This window comes from Macaca fascicularis, chromosome 20, assembly GCF_037993035.2.
Source record: "Macaca fascicularis isolate 582-1 chromosome 20, T2T-MFA8v1.1".
NCBI lineage: Eukaryota > Metazoa > Chordata > Mammalia > Primates > Cercopithecidae > Macaca > Macaca fascicularis.
In genome coordinates this window covers 80,854,831-80,880,142 of record NC_088394.1, presented here as the reverse complement: position 1 = coordinate 80,880,142, position 25,312 = coordinate 80,854,831, and the positions used below count along the sequence as shown (strand labels likewise).

Genomic DNA, 25,312 nt, shown 5'->3' with positions numbered 1-25,312 from the left:
CTTGTATATTACTAAAAAGGTAACCTGTGCATGTGGCAAAGCAGAGGCGTGGTGCAAAGGCCGACAGACCTGCCTTCCTTTTCAGCCACGGCCTTCCTGTCCTAAAAGGAGGGTGTGTCTGTGGAGGGGACTCCATGAATTGAATTGATGAGTTCTTGGCCAGTATTACAAAATGAGGGGAATACCCCGCTTTACACCTGAAATGGAAAGGGTTTTTTTTTTTTCTTTTGTTTTGGTTTTTTTTTTTGAGACGGAGTCTCGCTCTGTCACCCAGGCTGGAGTGCAGTGGTGTGATCTTGGCTCACTGCGACCTCTGCCTCCCAGGTTCAAGCGATTCTCCTGCCTCAGCTTCCCTAGTAGCTGGGATTACAGGCACCCACCGTCATGCCCGGCTAATTTTTGTATTTTTGGTAGAGATGGGGTTTCACTGTGTTGGCCAGGCTGGTCTTGAACTCCTGACCTCCAGTGATCCAACCGCCTCAGCCTCCCAAAGTGCTGGGATTACAGGCATGAGCCACTGCGCCTGGCCTGAAATGAAAAGTTTTTTGCTTGTGTGGTTGTCCCTTTAAATATGGAGATTTGTAGTGTTGCTTTTGGTGTTCTGGGAAATGGCTTTGTTTAATGTGCTGATAAAGAGCTTAGGTTCAGGAGTGTTGAGAAAATCCCATTAAATCGGCCCTTGGAGTAGAAAAGTGGTGCTGGGACATCTGTGTGACAGTGCCCAGTGTTTTCAGGGTTCCCTCAGAAACTGTCTTGAGTATGAAGTCAACAGTGGTTTTGGAATTCAGTGCAGAATAAGGCTGTGCCCTTACTCCTAAGGAGTGTGTGCATTTTAATACCGCATCTCAAATGGCTGTGCTGTTTGCTTTTAGATTAGGGTTCCATGTAAAGGAATGATTTCTTCATTTCTTCCCCTCCCTTCCTGTTGCATTACTCAAGTGTAAATACAGTGACTCAGAGATGCGAGTGCACTTTGTTACTGAGAGCTGTATTTGTCCAGCCTAACCTTGCGATATTTGTTTGTTGCTTTCTTGAAAATAAAGGGATTTTTGGATCTTATGTTATTTTCCTGTTGACTTCTAACGGATCTTATAGATAGGGCACTAAAGCCCTCAAGTGTTACACGTCACCCTAATATGTGCTTATGGGAACGTCCTGCCATGGCCAGTGTTCTGTGTCTGTGGGCGCTCTCCTTACACAGCGGTGCCTGCCCATCCGCACCCCCAGGTCAGACATGGAGCCACAGCAGCATCTTGCACTCCATGGAGGTCTCACCACGACCTGAACTGGGAAGGCAGAGCTGAGCTGGCTCAGGTGTCACATGTCTGCCTTTAGAAGACTTTCAAGGGGCCCTGCTTTCTGGAGAGAGCTCAGACTGCCCAAACATTGCGCTCTGACAAAAGTACAGCTTGTTTTACTGCCTGGCAAGCACCCTTCCTTTTCTGATGGAATGTGTCCTATTAGAGAAGTCAACATAAAGCAAAACGGTTCTGGTCAGAGGAATTTTTCAGCTTACGGCCTTGATGTACCCAGGCCCACAGATATGATTCACCAAGAAACTTAGATGGAAATCAGCAGGAGGTGATTGGAATCTGAGAGAGGGACTGCTTGCTTTTTGTTACGTCTGCCTTTTAGCAAACATGCCCTTGCTGTGCGCCAGACAGCATGCAAGGCACAAGGGGAACAGAGCGGGAGGAGACCCAGACCGCCCTGGAGGGGCTGACATCAGGCAGGGAGGTGGAACCTGCAAGAGCTCTTGGGTAGCAAGTGGTAAGTACCCGGGAGGGAGAGCTGGTGAGCGTGCCCAGGGCTTCAGCAGAGGCAGAGAAACTTCCAGGTACTTTCTCAGCCCCCTGACAGTCAGGCTTTTACTAGTAGTGCAGGCAGAAGCAGTTTCAGCCTTCATGTCCAGATGGTCACATCTGATGTCTAGAGACCCCTTCACAAATTGCTCCTCAGAAGAAAGAGAACTCCCTTTTCAGGGTGGCTTGCCTAGAAGAGAGAAAAGTTAGGCTCAGCAGGTGATTGGGGTTTATGTAGAGGAAATGGGCGCTGCAAAGGTGTTTGCAGGGGATGTTGAGCAGACAGATCCGGAAGACGTCGGTTCAGAAAATGCTGAAGGAATGGCTGGCTAAGGGGTCCATCCAAATTCGTTTGATCTCTGGTTTCTTCTATTTCACTTAAATGCTTATTTAAAAAATTTTTTAAATTAAAACAATTTTTTTGACACTGGATCTTACTCCGTTGACCAGGCTGGAATGCAGTGGTGGGATCGTGGCTCTCTGTAGCCTCAACCTGCCAGGCTCAAGCGATCCTGCCACCTCAGTCTCCCACACATCTAGGGGTACAGGTGCGTGCCACCACACCTGAATAATGAAAAAAAAATTTTTTTTTTTTATAGAGATTGGTCTTCACATGTTGCTCAGGCCAGTCTCAAACTCCTGGGCTCAAGAGATCCTCCCACCTTGGCCTCCCAAAGTGCTGAGATGACAGGTGTAAGCCACCACACTTGGCCTTAAGCATTTATTTATTTATTTTTATTTTTTGAGACAGGGTCTCTCTGCCACCCTGGCTGGAGTGCAGTGGCATGATCATGGCTCATTGCAGCCTCAACCTCCCAGGCTCAAGCAGTCTTCCCACCTCAGCCTCCCTAGTAGGTGGGACTACAGCGCAAGCCACCATGCCTGGCTAATTTTTATTTTCTGTAGAGATGAGGTCTTACTCTGGTGCCCAGGCTGATCTCAAACTCCTGGGCTCAAATGATCCTTCTGCCTCAGTCTCCCAAAGTGCTGGGGTTACAGATGTGAGCCACTGCACCCAGCCTTAAACATTTTTTTTTTTTTTTTTTTTTTTTTTTTTTTTTTTTGAGACAGAGTCTCGCTCTGTCACCCGGGCTGGAGTGCAGTGGCCGGATCTCAGCTCACTGCAAGCTCCGCCACCCGGGTTCACGCCATTCTCCTGCCTCAGCCTCCTGAGTAGCTGGGACTACAGGCGCCCGCCACCTCGCCCGGCTAATTTTTTTTTTGTAGTTTTTAGTAGAGACGGGGTTTCACCGTGTTAGCCAGGATGGTCTCGATCTCCTGACCTCGTGATCCGCCCATCTCGGCCTCCCAAAGTGCTGGGATTACAGGCTTGAGCCACCGCGCCCGGCCGCCTTAAACATTTTTTAAAGCTGCTTTTATCTGATTGAAAAATAGGGCTATTTTACTGACTTTGGAAAACAATTTCATTTTGCTCTGGTACCAGTCAGCATTTTTGTATCGAGAGGAAATTTTGTAAAGTATTTGGCAAATGAACCCTCACCACATGTTCATTCGGCAAATATTTTCATAATTGCTGTGTTCCAGTTGCATTTAAGAAAAGAAAAAGTCACACCCAGATTTGAAAAACAGCACCCAGTGCTGTTACTCAGTTGTAGTGGCCTGACCTCTGAGAACATTCTTATTACTCTCCTTTATTCGCATTTCAGAAGCCAGGTTTCTGCACTCTGCCTGCTTAAAGCATGAGGAGCGCTCCTGCTCTGAGAAAGTGCCAGGGTCAGTTCGTTATAATATTTGTCAGTGTTTTCTCCCCATGGGAAAGCTAAGGCGAAATTGACTGTCTCTTCCTTTCCCTGGCTCTTTATCTGTGATATTATAGCTCTCAGAGCAAACACCGATAAGAGAAGGGTGTGCAATCAAAGAAGCAGTCAAAATAGTTACCAGGAAAAGTGCACTTTTTTCTTTTTCTTCCTGGAGAGGGAGTCTTGCTCTGTCACTAGGCTAGAGTGCAGTGGTGCAATCTCAGCTCACGGCAACCTCCAACCGCCTGGGTTCAAGCGATTCTTCTGCCTCAGCCTCCCGAGTAGCTGGGATTACAGGCGCCTGCCACTGTGCCTGACTAATTTTTGTATTTTTAGTAGAGACAGGGTTTCACCATGTTGGCCATGCTGGTCTTGAACTTGTAACCTTGTGATCCACCTGCCTTGGCGTCTGAAAGTGCTGGGGTTACAGGTGTGAGCCACTGCACCTGGCCCACTTATTTATTTATTTATTTATTTATTTATTTATTTATTGAGACTGAGTCTCACTCTTTTGCCCAGGCTGGAGTGCAGTGGCGTGATCTCGGCTCACTGCAGCCTCTGCCTCCCGGGTTCAAGCGATTCTCCCGCCTCAGCCTCCTAAGTAGCTGGGATTACAGGCGCGTGACACCACACCCGGCTAGTTTTTGTATTTTTAGTAGAGACGGGGTTTCACCATGTTGGGCAGGCTGGTCTCAAACTCCTGACCCGAAGTGATCCACCTGCCTCAGCCTCCCAAAATGCTGGGCTTACAGGCGTGAGCCACTGTGCCTGGTCCCACTTTTCTCTTTAGTTTCTTTAGATCTTGTATGTTCTTAGAAATCAGATGCTATGGGGAATAGGTTAGAAGTGTCAAAAGGATGGCTTGCAAAAGAATGGATTAATAAATGAAGGAAAGGCTGGGCATGGTGGCTCTTATCTGTAATCCCAGGACTCTGGAAGGCTGAGGCAGGAAGATTGAGCCCAGGAGTTCCAGAGCAGCCCAGGCAACATAGTGAGACCTCGTCTGTGAGCTGTGATTGTGGCACTGCACTCCAGCTTGGGCAACAGAGGGAGACTGTGTTCCCAAAAATAACAAAAACAGGAAACTTTTAGAAGATTAAAATAGAGGCTGGGTGCGGTGGCTCACGCCTGTAATCCCAGCAATTTGGGAGGCTGAGGTGGGTGGATCACCTGAGGTCAGGAGTTTGAGACCAGCCTGGCCAATATGGTGAAACTCCATCTCTACTAAAAATACAAAAAAATTAGCCGGGCGTGGTGGCAGGCACCTGTGATCCCAGCTACTCAGGAGGCTGAGGCAGGAGAATCACTTGAACCCGGGAGATGGAGGTTGCAGTGAGCCAAGATCGCGCCACTGCACTCCAGCCTGGGCAACAGAATGAGACTCGGTTTCAAAAAAAAAAAAAAAAAAGATAGAGATGAAGGGCATTCTAGAAGCAGGATAGAGTGTCAACGAACAGAGATACAAAAATGGGAGCCTGCTCCAAAAACATCACAGAGAAGTGAGGATAAACTGAGAATCAAATTGAGAAGAAACAGGTAAGACCGATGAGGTCAGTGTGTATGAGGCGGTGTAAAGATGAATAGAGAACCAGTGACTTATTGTCGTTCTTTCATCGTGCTGTTTGCCAAAGTCTGTGCTGGGCGCCTGCTTGGGAGCACTGAGGCGAGCTGCTGAGCAGAGGAGGGACAGGTGGGGCTGGGGAGCGAGTGCAGCAGTGATACAGCAGAGCTCCTCTCCACCCTGCCGGGGAACCTGGTGCTGGGACTTCGCGTCTAGCTTGTGCTTTCCATAATCTTTGTGGCCACGGCTGGCATAGGTTTTGTTGTATGTAGGCATAACCTGTACTGTGGGACTCACTGTGTTGTAGTAAAGCAATCAATAAAGTCAGAGATTTAAAAATTTAGATCTTATTATGTTCTTCTTTCCCACTGTGTGTATTTAGACTAACTTTATGAAATGGCCAAGGACCAACCATAACACATCATATTTAAGGTATAGCTTGTGAGCTTTTTGAGCCTCACCAGCTCTGTGTCGTCCCCCTCCCCAGGGTGCGTCAGGGAAATCATGCAGCCATCAGGACACAGGCTCCGGGACGTCGAGCATCATCCTCTCCTGGCTGAAAATGACAACTATGACTCTTCATCATCCTCCTCCTCCGAGGCTGACGTGGCTGACCGGGTCTGGTTCATCCGTGATGGCTGTGGCATGATCTGTGCTGTCATGACGTGGCTTCTGGTCGCCTATGCAGACTTCGTGGTGACTTTCGTCATGCTGCTGCCTTCCAAAGACTTCTGGTACTCTGTGGTCAATGGGGTCATCTTTAACTGCTTGGCCGTGCTTGCCCTGTCGTCCCACCTGAGAACCATGCTCACCGACCCTGTGAGTACTGGCTGCCTCGCTGGGTGGCTCTCTTGTGTCTGGTCTAGTGTCACACGCAGACCATGTGGTGAATGACCTCAGGTTTTTATTAATTCCTGGACACAAGCTTCTAGCCTTTTCCATGTCATAACTGGAGAAGAAACATTGCTTAAATAGTAGTGATATCATGGTATGCTGATGGAATGTATTAGCCCATTGTGCTAATTTTTTTCTTTTCTTTCTTTTTTTCTTCTTCTTTGAGACGGAGTCTCGCTCTATTGCCCAGGCTGGAGTGCAGTGGTGTAACTATGGCTCACTGCAACCTCTGCCTCCCAGGTTGAATTGAGTCTTGTGCCTCATCCTCCCGAGTAGCTGGGATTACAGACAAGCACAACCACACCCAGTGCTAAATTTATTTATTTATTTATTTTGGAGATGGCATTTCGCTCTGTCTCCCAGCCTGGAGTACAGTGATGCAATCTCGGCTCACTACAACCTCTGCCTCCTGGTTTCAAGCGATTCTCCTACCTCAGCTTCCTCAGTAGCTGGGATCACAGGTGCGCACCACCATGCCCGGCTAATTTTTTTGTATTTTTAGTAGAGACAGGGTTTCACCATGTTTGCCAGGCTGGTCTCAAACTCCTGACACCTCAGGTGATCCACCCGCCTCCGTCTCCCAGAGTGCTGGGATTACACGCGTGAGCCACCACACCCGGCCTGTGTTAGGTAATTTCTAAAATCCCTTCTAGTTTAAATATTTTGTTTTTCCCAAGGACAGACTGAAAGCTGGGAAGCCTGGGTTCTAGGTGTCACCACTTTACCAGTCTTTTCAGTTGTCATTTGACTGTAAGCAACTATGTGAACTTCACTGAGCTAGAAGGTTAGATATTTTTCCTAAGTTCTTTCTAGCTCTGTAGTTCTCTCGTTGTCATGTCTCAGCTAAATCCTGAAGCAAACGTTGTGTTCAGCCAGCTGGTAAAAGGTAAAGGCTCAACCTGCCTGAAAAGCAGAGAGGAAGGATTCCATAATTAGCAGTGTGCTCAGGTGTGGCTGACCTGTTGGAGGAAGCAGTGCACAGGGACAGATTGACATGGGTGTGGAACAGGAAAGATGGACTGAGCTCATTTTGGGAGCAGATTCCCTTTAGGCTGAGAATAAACATAGGCCAGACCTAGCACAGTGAAATACACCCAGTTCCTGACGTCTTGCAGGCCACCAGGTTCAGCTTACACCTGGGCTTTGAGGCTGTTCCTGAGTTTTGAGACATCCTTCAATCAGGGAACAGCATTCGGGCCGATTGTACAGATCTTTGCAGCTTAGCCATCCGTCACCTGTAGTCAGTGAGTTCCAGGCTCCCCGCAGAGCTCGGAGGAGAGACGCCCAGCAGCTGCAGGCGTGCGAGGCCAGGTATAACAGTCAGTAGATTTTCATTTGAAAAAAGTTCTTTCCACTGCTTTAAAACCGTGGTTTTAAACCATGATATAGGGACTCCCCATTTGTCAATGTAAAATCTACTGGGCTATCATCTATTTCTAAGCTTTCTCTAAAGAAGGTACCCAGAAGTTAATAAAATTAGGACTTTTTTTTTTTTTTTTTTTTTTGAGATGGAGTTTCGCTCTTATTGTCCAGGCTGGAGTGCAATGTACGATCTTGGCTCACTACAACCTCTGCCTCCTTGGTTCAAGCTATTCTCCTGCCTCAGACCCCTGAGTAGCTAGGATTACAGGCATGTACCACCATGTCCGGCTAATTTTGTATATTTAGTAGAGACAGGTTTCATCATGTTGGTCAGACTGGTCTTGAACTCCTGACCTCAGGTGGTCCACCCACCTCAGCCTCCCAAAGTGCTGAGATTACAAGCGTGAGCCATCATGCCTGATGAGGACTCTTTTTTGAGGATAAACTACAACCGATGAGCTCACAGAATGTGGTCTACATGTGGCTTTATCTGTCTTTGCTTTATCTGAATTAATTATTCAGGGTTTGGATGTACATTGTTTACTTTCTTCTGTTTTACTAGGAGAGGTCATGGGCAGCTGTCCTGGGAGTGGAACAGTATTACAGGCCCAACCCAGTGGGCAGCTGGGGGGTGGTACCTTGGGGACAAACTTGGAAGCAAAGTCTGCCAGTGGCTTTGTAGCCTGATCTGACGGTGGAGTCTTTGACCGTTACCGAGTCTCTTCTCTGACGGGTTTGTGCCTTCAGATAATTAAAGGCTGTGTCATCATTTCCTTTTACGCAGCAAGTCTCCCTCTAGGAGCCAGACCCCGCTCCTGATCCCTGTGGGTCTCTGCCCTCTCCTTCCTTGGCTGCAGCAAAACTCCTTGCTTGTTGCCCAAGCAAAGTGCCCAGGCACTTTGACTAAGGAGAGGGCCAGCTACAGGGCCAGGTCCAGCTCAGCGATTTTTACTGGAATATTGCCTTGTAGGAAAAATCCAGTGACTTCTGACCATCTGCCCACACAGTGAAAACTGGGCTGGACCCAACCCTTGTGGGCAGTTGTGGTGAGGGAACCGAGTCTGTGCAAAGCCTCCTGCTTGTGAGTGTGGGGTGGGACACGGGGGAGGGTCAGCCTGGCTGGGACTCCTCAGCAGTTTGCCCCTTTCTCCTCTGTGCTTGGACTCTACAGCTACTCAGCAGTCCAGCTCCTGCTCCTGGGGAAAAGGCCCCAGAAGCCTGGAGAACTGGAGGCAGCCAGGAAGTCGGGGTAGAAGGTGTGTGCAAGGGCATGCTGCCGCCCTGGGGGGCAGATTTCTTTTGCTTGTCGTATTACTGCAGAGAATGTTGAATGGAACATTCTGAGGGAGAAGTTGGAGATCTTGGATGTCAGGGGTGTTTTGATTGAGATTTAATTCATATAGCACTAAATCCATCCTTGTGTCTAGTCTGTGGTGTTTAGTGCATCCACAGAGTGTCCAACCATCACCTAGTCAGTTTTAGGACATTTTTTATCACCTCAGAAAGGAACCCCACACCCCTTAGCCATCACTTCCCAGCCCCCTCCCCCCCAATGCCCTCTGCCCCTGGCAACCACTCATCTGCTGTCTCTGTGGAATTTGCCTGTTCAGGGACTTTCATAGTCATCTCATCTGTAACCTTTTGTGCCTGGCTTTCACTAGGCATTGTGTTTTCAGGGTCCGTCGTGCTGTGGCATGATCAGTGCTTCGTTTGGTTTAGGGCTGAATAATATTCCATGCTTTGGCCGGACCTGTCTCGCTTATAACCGTCGTTAGTTGATGGGCATTTGGGCAAGTTCCGCTTTTCGGCTGTTACGAATCATGCTGCTCTGAACAGTCGTGTAAGTTTTTGTGTGGATGCATGTTTCATTTCTCTTGGGTATATACCTAGGAGTGGAGTCGCTGGGACATATGGTGACTCTATGTTTAACTTTTTGTGGAACTGCCAAGTATTCTCTAAAGTGTCTGGGGGAAAAAAAGAAAAAGGGGAAAAAAAATTGTGGGGAAGGGAATGGAAAAAAAAAAAAACCCAAACACCGAAGCGTCCACACCATTTTACATTCCCACCTGCAGTGTGTCCACGTCTTCAACACATTATTGCCCTTCTTTTGTGACGCCGTATCTGTCTTTGCTGTGTATCTGCCTGATGACCAACGATGTTGAGCATCATTTCATGTGCTTGTTGGTCATTTGTGTCTTCTTTGGAGGAATGTCTGCTTGAGTCCTTTGTCTATTTGGATGTCACTGTTTAACCCATGTCACATATTAGGACTCTGGTGACAAGTGACAGAAACCGCCAGGAGTCACTGTAAATGAAACTGAGGAAGGGGGAGTATGCAGAGCCCCAGGGCAAGGACGCCTTTGGCTGCTGGCAGGTGGACAGAGGGGAGAGGCTGGCAGCTGCCCTCAGGCTTTGTCTGAGTCCTGGCTTTCCTGCTGCCCAGGGAAGAAGGGCAGTCCCCAGAGCAGGTGGAGTGGCAGTCACTGATGTCTAGCTCTACTGTTCTGAAGGGGAGAGTGGGCATGGCCCAGGAGGGTCAGGTGTCATCTCTGTCTTCCCAGTGGGGAGTTGATTTCTTCTGTCCACAGATCATGTCTTTACCCTACCAGGGTCCAGTCCAGGCTGAACTAGAACCATCACATCACCTCTGAACTGAACAGTTAAGGGGTTGGGGCAGATACCCCAGTGGGACTTCATGTCATTTTTCTAAACCAATAGGACCAATCCTTGCTGGGATTGGCCTGGGTTTGTATTGTCACTTGCGGAAAGTCACTGGTGCTTTGAGTGGGGCGTGGAGGGGAAGATGGGGTCGGAGGCCTGCTGATAGGGCAATGAACCCTGCTGTGGAAGGATGCGACTTTGATCCCAAGCTTCACTTTAGGATCGTGAGAGGGCTGGGAGGGAGGAAGGCCACCCACGGCCCCGGGCCCCGGGCCCCGCATCCCTTCACCTGATGGAGCCTGTGTCTTCAGGGCCAGCCCCGTGGATGCCCGTGAGCCTTCTCGGCAGCTGTGCGAGTGCCTTCCAGAGGTACCCTTCATGGGGCCTCGGCTGCTGTCCAGGAGCTCTGCCAAAAGCATGCTTTCCTCCCACCCTCACAGCAGTGCTGGGACGTAGGCGGAACATCCGTGTGAGAACATGAGACCTCACTGCCAGTAAGAGGCCAGGCTGGGATTTGAACCAGGTTGTCTGTCTCCAGAGCCCCGGCCTTGACAATTTCACTTCTTATGGGAAATTCCAAATGTGCACGGTAGGAAGAAAAGAGCACTCCACCTTGAGCTTGTCACCACCTCACAGGGTGGCCTCGCCCATGCTGTTCCCTGCCCAGATAACCCACCTAAATCTCACTCATTCTTTCGTATCATTTGTAAATGTGTGTATCTTTTAAAAGGGCTCTTTGTAAAAATATAACTTCAATACTGGTAGCTCATGTAAAGCAATACAATATTTAATACCATCTATCCTGTTAGAGTTCAGCTTCCCTCAATTGTCTCAATTTTTTTTGAGACAGAGTCTCACTCTGTTGCCCAGGCTGGAGTGCAATGGCCCAATCTCGGCTCATTGCAACAGTCACCTCCTGGGTTCAAGCGATTCTGTCACCTCAGCCTCCTGAGTAGCTGGGATTATAGGCATGTGCCACCACGCCCAGTTAATTTTTGTATTTTTAGTAGAGACGGGGTTTCACCATGTTGGTCAGGCTGGTCTTGAACTCCTGACCTCAAGTGATCCGCCTGCCTCGGCCTCCCAAAGTGCTGGGATTATAGGTGTGAGCCACCGTGAGTGGCCTGTCTCAATTCTTTTATAATTTTTTTCCCTTGAATCAGGATCCAAATAAGGATCCACACAATGTGATTGGTTTATATGTCTATAACATCTCTTTTAATTAATTTGTGTGGTTGCTGCAATCTCTTTTTTTCTCTTGGGGTTTAGGTTGAAGAAACACAGTTCTTTGTTTGCAGTTGACATCCCTGTACTGGGTTTTGACATGTTCCTCCTCCCCAGCATTTTCCATAAATTAGGAGGCAGATCCACAGGCCCAGCCCCATTCTTACCTGCCCCTTAGGCCCTGGGGATCCAGAATGCATGATAGGGAGCTGGGGTGGAGAGCAGTGGAGAGAGGACAGGAAGCATGCTCTGCAAAGCCTAACTGCCCTGGAAGGGCGAGGTGGCAGTGTGTGCTTTGCCCGGGCCTGACTGGCTGCTTTGTCTCATCAGGGCAGACTGGAAGTGGGATATGGGCAGGGGCACCATGAGAGGGAACAGCCAATCAGGGAGCACCTCTGAAGGGAGGCAGCCAGGTGTTTGGGGTGGGAGGAAGGAGCCTGAAGGCATCCTATGGCCTGGAGCCTGTGGTCAGTCCCACAGGAAGATGGGCGGGAAACATTCAAGAAGTGTTTTAGAAAAAACCTCCCGAAAATGGTTAAAATGGGAACTGAGGAATGTGCTCAATTACTGGGAAGGTTTGTTCTGGTGGGAAGAACAACGCCCCATGGGTGCAGAGGAGATGGTGCTCCAGCCCCTGCGGCTGTTGTCATGGGCACATCCGGGCAAGGCCCTTTGAGATGGTGCAGCCATGCACACCCCCTCTGCATATGGTCTCTGTTTCTGTCAAACCACACCTCGAAAGGCTCAGGATGAAAATGTAAGTGATAGACTTGGGGCCTCAGGTGGATGGAACCCCTCCATGAAATCCCCAGGAGACCATGCCCGTGAAGAGTTTCATTGTCTGCCTGGGTTCACTGTCTGTCAGGGTTCTGAGCAACAAAAAGGAATCCCTGGACCCAGCAAGTGCCTGAAATCCCACAGTCTCAGGTCCCTGAGGATCACCCAGTGCGTACTTGGCTACCCCTTCGAAATGCCTTTCCTTGCTTATAAGTGACCAAAAACTGGGGTAGCGTTGGGGTGGCCACTTTCCAGAAGTATCGTGCCACATCGTATCATATTTGCTGCTGCGGGAAAGTGCATGCATGGCTCATAAAATTACGGTGTTTGCAGTTTTAAAATCTGGCCCATTTCCTCTTATTGAGGAGATTTATAACACTCAGCTGTCACGTGAGGCATATATGCAACATTGTGGGATTTTATAAATCAAAGCAGTGTTAAGATCCCTAGATTGCTGGAGGAAAGTTGATTAAAGACTCCAGGCCGGGTGTGGTGGCTCATGCCCGTAATCCTGGCACTTTGGAAGGCTGAGGCGGTTGGATCACCTGAGGTCAGGAGTTCGAGACCAGCCTGGCCAACATGGCGAAACCCTGTCTCAACTAAAAATACAAAAAATTAGGCGGGTGTGGTGGTGGGTGCCTGTAATCCCAGCTACTTGGTAGGGCTGAGGCAGGAGAATCGCTTGAATCCTGGAAGCAGAGGTTGCAACGAGCCAAGATCACGCCACTGCACTCCAGCCTGGGCAACAGAGCGAGACTCTGTCTCAAAACAATAACAACAAAAGACTCCAAATTGTGGAATGTAATTTTTTGGGGGGGTAGGGGTGGGGGGGTACTGAGTCTCACTCTGTGGCCCAGGCTGGAGTGCAGTGGCACTATCTCAGCTCACTGCAACTTCCACCTCCTGGGTTTTCTGCCTCACCCTCCTGAGTAGCTGGGATATTACAGGTGCCCGCCACCACGCCCAGCTAATTTTTGTATTTTTAGTAGAGATGGGGTTTTGCCATCTTGGCCAGGCTCGTCTTGAACTCCTAACCTCATGATCCACCCACCTCAGCCTCCCAAAGTTCTGGGATTACAGACGTGAGCCACCGTGCCCGGCCAGTAAAATGTTTTACTGATTCTGATTTAAGTTTTCAAAGATGAGTTTAAACCCTTTTCTAACTTCTTTGAGGAGGCAGTGTGTTAGGAAACACTTTGATTTTGACCAAAACAGCTTCCCCATATTAGGGCCACGGGACTGACGGGGCCTTGTTTGGAGGAAGTAAACTTCGGGGGAGGTTTGGGCAGTGAACGCTCACATTTGCCCTGCAGCCCCTCCTGGGGCCCCTGCCTGTGCTGCCCGAGGCTCTAGCTCTGGCCCATTGTGAGCCCTGAATCCAGAGGGCCGCAGTCTCTGGCTCTGCAGGGCGCTCACCTGCTGAACTTTCTAAAATTTGGATGTCAACCCTCACCCTGCAGAGATTCAGATCTGTGGCTCCCGAGCCCAGCCAGGCACCTGCATTTTAAGGAGCTCCAGCAGGGCCATTTGCTGTTGGCAGAGCCCTTCACCACGTCTGCCATCTCCCAGGCTGTTAGCTCCCACCTTCCATTTGCACCCCACCTATATCCCCTGTCTTTGCACAACCACTGCAGCCCCGACTGCTGTTCCCAATGTCTGTGGGTCTCATTCTCCAGACCTGTGATTTCTACGTGAAATGCAGACTCTGGGCTAAGAAGCAGACACAAGGCCTTGTTCCTCTTCTTGAGGCATTGGAACCCCCCAGGCAGGTCTGCCTATCTTATTCCACCCCGCCACAGCTCCCAGAATTGTCTCCCACAAACATGGTTTTGATATATCTCCACTGCCCAAAGAACAAAAGCCTTTGCTGTTGCAGCCAGCTCTGGCCTCACCTTCCCTACATCGGGTCCTCAGTTGACGTGGTACTGGTAGGGTGACTCGTGGCTTTCAGCTCTGCCCCTTACCATCAGCTCACGACCTCCCCGACTCCTCCTTCCACTGCTTCACCATCGCTCATCTTGTCCAGCTCCTCTGGCACTTGGGGCACAGACGGATGCACGTTCGAGTTTCTGGTGCTGCTCCTGCTGGGCGGCCTCGTTGCCAGACATGAATCGGGTCAGGTGGTCTGGGCTGCCACCTCCAGGTTTGTGTGTAAATGCCTTTGAGGAAGTTGGCCAAGAGACAAAAGTATCACGTCACTTTAGCAACACGAAGTTAAAGTCCTTTTTGAGATTGTTTTGTTCCTTGTTCCCTGACTGCCCGATAAACAAACTCTGGGCAGTGCTTGTCAGTTACCTCCCCATCAGCAGGGGCTACAGGGAAGTGCTGTACACAGAGGTTCCCTGCCCCCCTGGGGACAGTCAGTGCCCTTATCTGGGAACAAGCCTTGCCTCTGAAAATGCAGGTGGTTAAGCCATTTATCAAAGGGGATAATAAAGTAGTTTTTGTTTATTGTTTGATGATATAGAAAATATAAGATGAATTTTTTTTTATGGAGACGGAGTCTCAAACTGTCACCCAGGTTGGAGTGCAGTGGCACGATCTCGGCTCACTTCAACCTCTACCTCCCGAGTTCAAGCGATTCTTCTGCCTCAGCCTCCTGAGTAGCTAGGATTACAGGCACACCCCACCATTCCCGGCTATTTTTTTGTATCTTTATTAGAGATGGGGTTTCACCATGTTGGCCAGGCTGGGTTGGCCAGGCTGATCTCAAACTCCTGACCTTGTGATCCGCCCGCCTCAGCCTCCCAAAGTGCTGGAATTACAGGCGTGAGCCACCGCGCCCAGCCTGATGTGTTTTTTTTTTTTTAACTTTCCTTCTCCCCAACTAAAATACATTCTTCTTATATGGTAGGGGGCAGTACCCAAAGGAAACGCTACAAAAGAATACATGGAGAGCTTGCAGTTGAAGCCCGGGGAAGTGATCTACAAGTGCCCGAAGTGCTGCTGTATTAAACCCGAGCGCGCCCACCACTGCAGGTACGTGCGCGGCTGTATTAAACCTGAGCGCGCCCACCACTGCAGGTACATGGGCCCCGAGCATCTGGGCAGCGCTGCAGGGGCAGGTCTGTAGGTATCACGCTCTTTCTGGGGTAGGGAGCTGAGTAAAGGGCCAGTGCCCTAGAGTCTTTTTGGGAACTGGGAAACAGTATGGACTCGGGGATCCCCTCCTTCCCGAGGGACTCGCTGTGGCTCAAAAACCGGAGGAGGTGAAGAGGTTCCCACCTCTGTTTTGGCACACATGCTACGGGCCAGCACGTGTGTGCTCACAGCTCCTGGGCACATCCTACGGTGGTGAAGCTTAGAGGCCAGGTTGTTTTGGGCGTGGTCTCTTTTTTTTTTTTTTTTTTTTGGTATTTATTTGGGTGTGCTCTCAAACACCAAGTTGTATTTTTAAACCCCACAGTCCAGTTATCTGCCTGGCTCAAGTAGCCTTCCTGGCCCTCATGCCTCACTCCTGCTGGTCTTGGCTGTATTTTATCCTTTTCCCCCATATTTGCCAGCTCCTGACTCCTTTGTCTGCTCCTGGAGGGGCTGGCCGTTGATTTCACGTGTTGAAGTGTGGATGTCTGGGTGTATTTCTCCATTCCTGGAAATAGTTGTCACACATCCCTGTACTGTGAAACTGCTGGGGCGTGGCTGCACCTGGACAGTACCCTTCTCCTGGGGGGTTGTGGCCTGCTTGAATAGGCTGGAAGCCATCGATGGCCTCCAACGGGAGGAAGCCCAGATACAGGGTGCCGACTGCTTTATGGCTGGAGTGAAAGCTGTAAAAGATTCGTATCCACATGGTTTGGCCGGAAAGTGAAGGAGGATGAAATGGTATCGGAGAGTCGGTGGGTGGTTGTCTTGGGCTGGGGTTGGAAATGGGCAGTGACTGCATATGGGCTGAGGTTTCTTTCTGGGATGGTGGGAATGTTCTAAAATTAGATGGTGATGGTCTCACAACTCTGCAGATAGAATAAAAATCATTGAATGGTACATTGCAAATAGGTAGATTTTTATGGTATGTAAATTTTTTTGTGGTGTGGGGGGGGTGGAGTCTTGCTCTTTTACCCAGGCTGGAGTGCAGTGGCGCAGTCTCGGCTCACTGCAACCTCTGCCTCTCAGGCTCAAGCGATTCTGGTGCCTCAGCCTCCCTAGTAGCTGGGATTACAGGCGCCTGCCACCATGCCCGGCTGATTTTTGTATTTTTAGTAGAGACGGTGTTTCACCACATTGGCCAGGCTGGTCTCGAATTCCTGACCTCAGGTGATCCACCTGCCTCGGCCTCTCAAAGTGCTGGGATTACAGGCATGAGCCACCTTGCCTGGCCTATGATATGTAAATTATACTTCAATAAATCTGTTTCTTAAGATAAAATGGGAATGTTTTGGAAGTCAGGTGCTATGGAGGATGGGCAGGGAGCCGAGGTCAATGAATGGAAGGCGATGTTACGGGCGGGGCGCAGTGGCTCAAGCCTGTAATCCTAGCACTTCGGGAGGCCAAGGCGGGCGGATCACAGGGTCAGAAGATCGAGACCATCCTGGCTAACACGGTGAAACCCCGTCTCTACTAAAAATACAAAAATAAATAAATAAATTAGCTGGGCGTGGTGGCGGGCACCTGTAGTCCCAGCTACTAGGGAGGCTGAGGCAGGAGAATGGCGTGAACCGGGGAGGCGGAGCTTGCAGTGAGCCGAGATCGCACCACTGCACTCCAGCCTGGGCGACAGAGCAAGACTCCGTCTCAAAAAAAGAAAAAAAAAAATCAGGTGACGCTATGATAGCAAATCTTCCTGGAGCGAACCTGCTGCTGCCATTGATGCCGCTTGATGTAATTAAATGGTGCAAACTCGGACTAAAAAGTGATTGATAATCAAATTAGGTTATTTAAAATTGGACATAGAGAGTGTTTTGGGCAAAAGTAAAATATAGCTGTAAGCACAAGATGACTTCATGCCTGGGTGTATAGTTGATGATTCAAGATGAATATGCAATCCATATTGCATATTCATCAGTGAATATGGATTGAATGGTAGGAGTTATTTGAAGATACGAAGAATGTTTCTTTCTCTGAAGGTAAAAATTCAATTTTGTTTTTTATTGAAATAGACTTACAAGCTTGCAACATTAGGAACGTTATTGATAGGTGTACATGATCGAGCTCTACTGGGGGAGAGTCTGAAAACTCGTGGAGTATGGCTCAGTGTGACCTTTCGTCCCATCCTGTTGGTCCACTGAATATTTTCTTTAGGATAAACAAGACATTTAATTAAAATGATAAACCTTAAAGGAATATAGTATGTATGATATTTTTTTGACATGCTGTATTAGAATATGCATTCTAATTTTCCTCCACCTTTGATTTTATTTGGTTGTGTTACTCTGGTTTCCTCAGAGCATGGAATACTGAAAAATCAAACTCTCCTTTTCAGTATTTGCAAAAGATGTATTCGGAAAATGGATCATCACTGCCCGTGGGTGAACAATTGTGTAGGAGAAAAGAATCAAAGATTTTTTGTGCTCTTCACTGTAAGTAAAAATATTTTTGTAGTGACTTACATCGAATTTGAAATTCTTTAACTGCTTCTTGCCTGGAGCAGGGAAATCTACTAACGTCAGACTAGTTTCTCTCCAACCTTTTCTCCAGGATTCAAATTATAATACTGTGCTATCATTGGCAGGAAGTAGTCCCAATAAATAAACAGTATGTTGTTTGTATTATTTTAGGTGTTCACTGTAATTCTTTCCCAGATGTTCTCAATCACTATCGTTTATTAATAATAACAGGAATCTTCCTAAAGTATGTTAGAGCTTTTTTTTTTTTTTTTTTTTTTTTTGAGACGGAGTGTTACTCTTGTTGCCTAGGCTGGAGTGCATTGGCGCAGTCTTGGCTCACTGCAACCTTCGCTTCCCAAGTTCAAGTGATTCTCCTGCCTCAGCCTGCCAAGCAGTTGAGATTACAGGCATGAGCCACCATGCCCAGCTAATTTTGTATTTTTAGTAGAGATGGGGTTTCTCCATGTTGATTGGGCTGGTCTTGAACTCCCGACCTCAGGTGATCTGCCCGCCTTGGCCTCCCAAAGTGCTGGGATTACAGTTGTGAGCCACTGTGCGCAGCTATTTATTTTTTTATAGACGGGGTTTTGCCATGTTGCCCAGACTGGTCTTAAACTCCTGAGCTTAAGCGAGCTGCCCGCCTTGGCCTCCCAAAGTACTGGGATTATAGGCGTGAGCCACCATGCCCAGCTGTATTTTTCTGTAAAATTATTCCACTTGGTCTAATATGATCTTGGGTAGGAAAATGTCAACTACTGCAATTTAATCCTTCCCTCATTTTTTTCCCTGACAAATAAGATGGAGGTATAAACATGATGTGTCATCAGCCTTTGCTCCTAGAAAGATTTAATTGTTTAAATTACTAACTGGCTGGATAGATCACTTGAGGTCAGGAGTTCCAGACCAGCCTGGCCAACATGGTGAAACCCCATCTCTACTAAAAATGCAAAAACAGTTAGCCGGGCATGGTGCCTGTAGTCTCAGCTACTTGAGAGGCTGAGGCAGGAGAATTGTTTGAGCCTGGCAGGCGGAGGTTGCAGTGAGCCGAGACTACCCCACTGCATTCCAGCCTGGGCAAGAGAGGGAGACTGTTTCTAAAAAATATAAAAAATAAAAATGACTAATCAATCTCCCCCTCATTGTAGATGTACATAGCTCTGTCTTCAGTTCATGCTCTGATCCTTTGTGGATTTCAGTTTATCTCCTGTGTCCGAGGGCAGTGGACTGGTAAGTTCCCTGGCTGTGTGTCATTCCTGGCCGTGCATGCTGTTTTTGGGTAAAAGGGGAAGGCTTTAAAGGAAGAACCAGGTTTCCAATTTTGAAGGAAATCATTGCAATTATTTTAGGAATTGAATTTTAAAGAATTAAGTTTTAACACCACCATTTTGCTAGTATATTGTTTCCCCGAAAGCTTGTGTCTGTCTCCTGGTCAGCTAGCTAGCTCTACCGTTGTTCAAACTAGTCTTCGCGTTGCTTGCGTGAGTGATTGACCCTGATCAAATGTAATGAAAACAGGCGCTCATTATCCTACCTTAGATATGCAGTGAGGTCTGGACTGGCTCGTCCCACCCCAGGTGGGAGCAATGCTCACTGGTATGGGTGCACACAACTCCTCTGGTTTGGCTTCAGTTGCCATTTAATTCACAAATACAGTGTCAATAGAAACCTCAGACTCTTTTGAAACCACTGGCCAGGAAGTCATGGTATGAATTTTTGCTCGGAGGGGTGGCCCTCCGTTGCTCCTTGGAGAACAATGAATGCGCCCATTTAGCAAGTGAACAACTTCCGCCTGGAAGCCGGCCAAACACTCTGCCACTCGGGGTATTCAGGACCAGTTATAACCAACTTCCTCTTGTCCGCAGAATGCAGTGATTTTTCACCTCCGATAACTGTAATCCTGTTGATCTTCCTGTGCCTTGAGGGTCTTCTGTTTTTCACTTTCACTGCAGTTATGTTTGGCACCCAAATCCACTCCATATGCAACGACGAGACGGTAAGCTTTGTTCTCGGCTGTGTGGACTTCATATGTGGTCCAAGCTTGAATGGAAAGTCCTAATGTCAACAACAGGTGCCTGTGGACTGACTCGGGAGCGTAATGGGACGGTCTTGATGAGCTTCAACAGGCTCCCTGTGTTTGCTGTTTCTTTCATTCTGTGCGGTGCATATTTCTAGTCTCAGTTTGATTTGCGAGTCAGCAGAGCCAGGCAGATTCCCAGCTCCCAGTGCAGTCAGTAAATTTTAGGGAATTGACTGCCTTTAGGGCTTGGCTCTGCAGGCCTGGAGTGGCGCTCAGTAAATGTTTGTACACAGTAACTAACAAGTGAAAAACGTCGGTGCCTGGCTGGGAGGGCCATCGTGGTAGTTGGGGCTGGCCGCATGGCTGCAGCGGGGCTGGGCTCACAGAGGCCGTGGGGGTCTGGACTGGGGCAAAGCTGGGAAAGAGAGTTCACTCACCGACCCTCCATCGAGCCCACACTGTGCTTGAGCACGGTGTGATTCCAAGGCTTGGTGGGGTCTGCCGAGCTTCCTGGAGCCGCTGCCACTTGCTTTTCTTTCTGCTTCCAGGAGATTGAGCGATTGAAAAGTGAGAAGCCCACATGGGAGCGGAGGCTGCGATGGGAAGGGATGAAGTCCGTCTTTGGGGGCCCCCCCTCACTCCTCTGGATGAATCCCTTTGTCGGCTTCCGATTTAGGCGACTGCCCACGAGACCCAGAAAAGGTGGCCCGGAGTTCTCAGTGTGAGGCCCGGCTCATCAGCCTGGAACTGGCTCACAGACGTCCACTTACTTGTTTGGGGTCTGAAGGGTATCAACAGCTCATCTGTGACCAACAGGGCAACTGGAACCTACACAAACCAATTGCTTGCAGCAAGCAGAGTTTTATATATTTATAGTCACAGATGGCAGAGGAAGAGGCTCTCAGTCCCCACCTGTACAATGACGGAAAGGTATGTGGCCATGCAAAGAAGCCAACCACCATGGCCTCCTGCAGAGTTGGGACTTCTGTGGAGAAGACTGGGTTATTACATGGGTTATTCAAATCCTGTGTACTGAGCTGCTGTTTCCAATCATGAAAAACAGTCAATCCAGTGAACAGGGATTCTCCGAGCAGTCATTTCAGGGGGCTCCTGCTGACCCCGCCGCTCAGCAGTGCACTCCCCGGATCACAGCAGGGCGTTTACATAGAAAGACGTTTTGGTCTCGATTAGCTCCGATGCTTTGCAACTGAAGTTGCAAAAGATCTGTGCACTGAACAGTGAAGGTGGCTTCCGGCCCACTCCCCGCTGCCCCGGAAGAGACAGCCTTTGACTCTCAGCAAGTCTGTGTGTGCGTGTGTCTGTGCGTGTGTGCGCGTGTGTGCATGTGTGTCAAAATTGCCAGTGTTGTTCAGGCAGTGTAACATTTACCGGCTGTGTGCAGCAAACAAGCTATTTTTTAGAAACCGACGTTTCAGGGAAGAGGGGAGAGAACCACGGGGTCCTGCCCGTGGTTACTATGAATGTATTGCTGTTGGAGGACATCTTGATCCAAAGAACAGCCGTTCCTGTGCGGCCCTTCGTTGCCCTCCTGCTTTCATTTTTTAAAGAAATCTTGAGTGCTTGAGGGCCTTGGAACCGATTTTTTTTTGGTTCCAGCCAAATTAGCAGTGTATAGATGGCACCTAGGTAAGAGCAGAGCCGTGGCTCAGTGACTTGATACTTTGGGCAGCTGGATCCTGTTAGTGGTGTGTGGGGCAGGGGAGGCATCCCAACTGGAGAGGCAGGGCCCAGCTCTTGGGTACCTCTGGGAAGGTGAGGGGACCATGAGGCAGCCAGCCCCTGGCAGGGGCGATCGTGCCACCACACAGGCAGCGCTCCAGCTGGGAATGGTCGGATTGGCGCCCTCGTTGGATTTTTTGGTTAGCGTTTGTTTTCTTCTCCACCCACGGCACAGGTGATAAAATGGGATCCTTGGTGCGGAGCTTAAAATGACGCCAGAAAGCCAACAGCTCCCCTCCGTGGGGACTTGCCTTAAACTTGCCTGGTTTGTACATTTTTTGCCGGACGCATCAAGAAGCAATCTGTGACCAAGTCTGAGGGTCTTCCTTTAAACGTGCCCTCCACGCTAAGAGGAGCTGGCGTCTCCCTCCCGGAACGGTTTTGCCTTTCTGTTCATCTGTGAACTGTTTTGTTTTTAATTACTCTGTACCCCATCCGAATCAGGGCTTCTACCGCTGCTGATGCAAAACCACAAAGGGACCTACCTGAGCCACCGTCCTAGCCAAGCAAGCAAACCTGCAGGGGGTTTGGAAGTGGACTTGGTCACCGCAGAAGTGTGTGCATCATTGGGGGAAGAACTGCGTCACAGCCACCGGGACAAAGCATAGATTGTGGGTGATCCTGGAGACACGAGTTTCCAGGATTGTTTTGCATACTCATTTGCACATTGTTGTCTGGGTTGGACATGCGTGTGGGCTTCAGTGTGAGGCTTTTAATATGTATATCCTGTTATATCAATAAAACAATTATCCAAGTGGTTGAATCCTGTGAGACTTGGCAAGTGTGTGCAAATCAAGTATACTTGACTTTTCAACCTCTTCTTTCAATGTAACTTTTATATGAAATAAAGTAATCAATTGACAGTTCTCAAATGGCTTCCAAAGTGCCCGTTCTTCATGGATGGCAGTGTTTTCAGGGGGTGCCTTTCTGTGGTTCGTGGATCCAGCCTCAGGCTGTTAAGGTCACTCCCAAACAGTTTCCAGAACCTCTACATGCTTTCATGCCCATGACGAGTGACCTGGGCGCTCAAGCGCGACTCATAAATGTTGCCCAGTGAGTACTGCTGCTTGTTGAACGTTTGACTCCCATCGTTTTACTTAGTCCTTTTTTTAGTGCACTTTAAAAACAATGTTTCAAAATCTCTCTCCATAGTCCAGAATCTCAAGTACCTACAATTTGATTTTAATTCATTCAACAAATTTGTCTAATATTTGCACTGTGAGGGAACCAAAATGCCCACTTAACTTCCAGAGGCCAGATGGTCAGTGTGTACCACAGCCCTGCCTTGCATGTGCTGTGCCTTGGGGCACCTGGTGGCATTCCAGAGACGCAGAAATGTGAAGGAGACTTGAACGCGGAGGCGCGCACCAGAGCTGGGCCACTGCATGGGCAGCAGCCCTCCAGCTTGTATTTGTGGCTCTGCTGCATGTTGCTGCAATGTTATTTGTATTCCTTCTATTAGATTGTTATGTAGGCTCATTATATAGAAGTATGACGCTTGCATTAAAACAAAACAAAAATATCCCCGAAATAGGAAGGTGGCTAAATCTTATCTTCTATTGTATGTGAACTTGGGTTGGGTATGGAAGCAGGGGAAAAACTTGAAGGGTAGCCTGGGAGCCACACACAAAAAGCAGGGTGCCCATAAAAAAAGCACAGGCGCCCTACAGCATCTCCTGAGGAACCTCTTTAAAACTGCGTTGCTGCTTATCCAGCTGCTAATTTTAACCAAGACAACCTGAAGAGGCTGAGGGAAAATCGTCTGGTTTTCCCTGTGGCTGGTTCTGGGAGCTGAAAGCTGAGCCAGTCTCTGAGCTATAAGAGAACGAGTTGCTCAGCGGTCAGGCCCGATGGGCCCGTGCAGGTGGCTTCCTAAAAGGGCCAGCAAGTTTCTGAAGAAGGTTCTAGGCACAGCACATCTGCAGTCCAGAAAACTCTGGGTTTCCTGCCTGCTCTCCCGTCCCTATTCACCGAATATATGTGCGTCCCATGTTTCGTACATCATCAAGTTTAGTTGTGATGACTGAATACTTTGCTGCTAAACCAGATAGGGGCCTATGATTTTTTTGTCCAACTTTTTGCTTTTACAGAGGTGAAGCTGCCTCGTGTGTTCCTGTTCCAGCTGTCACTGAGTGCCTGCACCCCAGCCAACCTCTGCCACGGGCAGCACCTGCACTGCCTCCCCCATTCCCTGCTGAGAGGGCCTGGCTTCTCCAGGGTTGGTGGGTTCAATCTCCCAGGTCCCAGGGTCTACACCTTCCAGATCCTTGCAGTGGTACAGCCGCTCCCTGGGAGCTGCTGGAGAAGGGGTGCCTTATTCTTCAAGTTTCCGGTATTTTGGCCCACCTAAAAATGCCTTATTCTGCCTCACCTTTGGTTGATGATGTAGCTAAGTACTTTTCACTCAGCCTGTTGGAGACACAACCCCACCATCTTCTAGCTCCCAGAGCAGCCATGGAGAGCCCACACTCTCCCGGCCCCTGTGCTATGTGACTTAGCTTTTCTTTTTTTTTGAGATAGGTTCTTGCTGTGTCACCCAGGCTGGATCTCAGCCCAGACTGGAGTACAGTGGCATGATCTCAGTTCACTGCAACTTCCACCTTCTGGACTCAAGCGATTCTTGTTCCTCAGCCTTCTGAGTCGCTGGGACTACAGGCGCTTGTCACAATGCCCAGATAACTTTTTTGTATTTTTGGAAGAGACAGGGTTTTGCTGTGTTGCCCAGGCTGGTCTCGAACTCCTGACCTCAAGTGATCTGCCCACCTCGGCCTCCCAAAGCACTGAGATTATAGGCGTGAGCCGCCGCGCCTGGCCCACAGCCTCTCTTTAGTCCTCAGTTTCTCAGGGTTGACGACAAGGTGCCTTGGCCTCAGTTCTGCTGGCTGTGCTGGTGCTCAGTAGATTCTTTCCAGCTGACACTCAGCTTTCCGGTTCTGGCAGACATTCTGTGTTAAGTCTTTGGGAATCCCATTCACTCCATTTTCTTTTCTAATTTTAAGATTGCATGTTGAACCGCCTAGACTGATCCTCTAATTTTCTTTTTTTTTTTTTTTTTGAGACAGAGTCTCGCTTAGTCGCCCAGGCTGGAGTGCAGTGGCGCGATCTCGGCTCACTGCAAGCTCCGCCTCCCAGGTTCACGCCATTCTCCTGCCTCAGCCTCCTGAGTAGCTGGGACTACAGGCGCCCGCCGCCTCGCCCGGCTAATGTTTTGCATTTTTAGTAGAGACGGGGTTTCACAGTGTTAGCCAGGATGGTCTCGATCTCCTGACCTTGTGATCCGCCTGCCTCGGCCTCCCAAAGTGCTGGGATTACAGGCGTGAGCCACTGTGCCCGGCCTAATTTTCTTATTGTACACTCTTTTTTCTGGAAAATCTTTAGCTTTGCTTTTTTTTTTTTTTTTTTGAGACGGAGTCTCGCTCTGTCGCCCAGGCTGGAGTGCAGTGGCCGGATCTCAGCTCACTGCAAGCTCCGCCTCCCGGGTTCACGCCATTCTCCTGCCTCAGCCTCCCGAGTAGCTGGGACTACAGGCGCCCGCCACCACGCCCGGCTAGTTTTTTGTTGTTGTTGTATTTTTTTTAGTAGAGACGGGGTTTCACCGTGTTAGCCAGGATGGTCTCGATCTCCTGACCTCGTGATCCGCCCGTCTCGGCCTCCCAAAGTGCTGGTATTACAGGCTTGAGCCACCGCGCCCGGCCTGTTTTTTTGTTTTTTTGTTTTTTTTTGAGACAGGGTCTTGCTCTGTCCCTCAGGCTGGAGAGCAGTGGCATGATCTCCTCTCACTGCAACCTCTGGCCTTGCAGGTTCAAGTGATTCTCCTGCTTCAGCCTCCTGAGTAGCTGGGATTACAGGCATGCGCCACCACGCCCGGCTAATTTTTGTATTTTTAGTAGAGACGGGGTTTCACCATGTTGGCCGGGCTGGCCGAACTCCTGGCCTCAAGTGATCTGCCTACCTAGGCTTCCTGGAGTGGTGGG

At 49.1% G+C, this 25,312-nt stretch overlaps 1 protein-coding gene across 8 annotated transcripts in view; it reads left to right on the top strand.

The window, feature by feature from the left end:
- Positions 1-22,210, top strand: part of ZDHHC7 (zDHHC palmitoyltransferase 7) — a 58,695-nt gene extending 36,485 nt beyond the window's left edge. For 4 of the 8 annotated variants that reach the window (XM_074027694.1, XM_005592685.4, XM_074027692.1 and 1 more), the window contains exons 3-8: positions 5,611-5,942; positions 14,896-15,020; positions 17,458-17,554; positions 18,727-18,808; positions 19,444-19,574; positions 20,147-22,210. In XM_074027694.1, coding sequence (XP_073883795.1) covers positions 5,628-5,942; positions 14,896-15,020; positions 17,458-17,554; positions 18,727-18,808; positions 19,444-19,574; positions 20,147-20,323 — 927 coding nt within the window. In that variant the 5' untranslated portion in view covers positions 5,611-5,627 and the 3' untranslated portion in view covers positions 20,324-22,210. Of the gene's footprint in view, positions 1-5,610; positions 5,943-14,895; positions 15,066-17,457; positions 17,555-18,726; positions 18,809-19,443; positions 19,575-20,146 lie in introns of all 8 variants that reach the window. The other 4 variants (XM_065536724.1, XM_065536718.1, XM_065536719.2 and 1 more) reach the window with 1 other exon arrangement.
- The last annotated feature ends 3,102 nt before the right edge of the window (positions 22,211-25,312 follow it).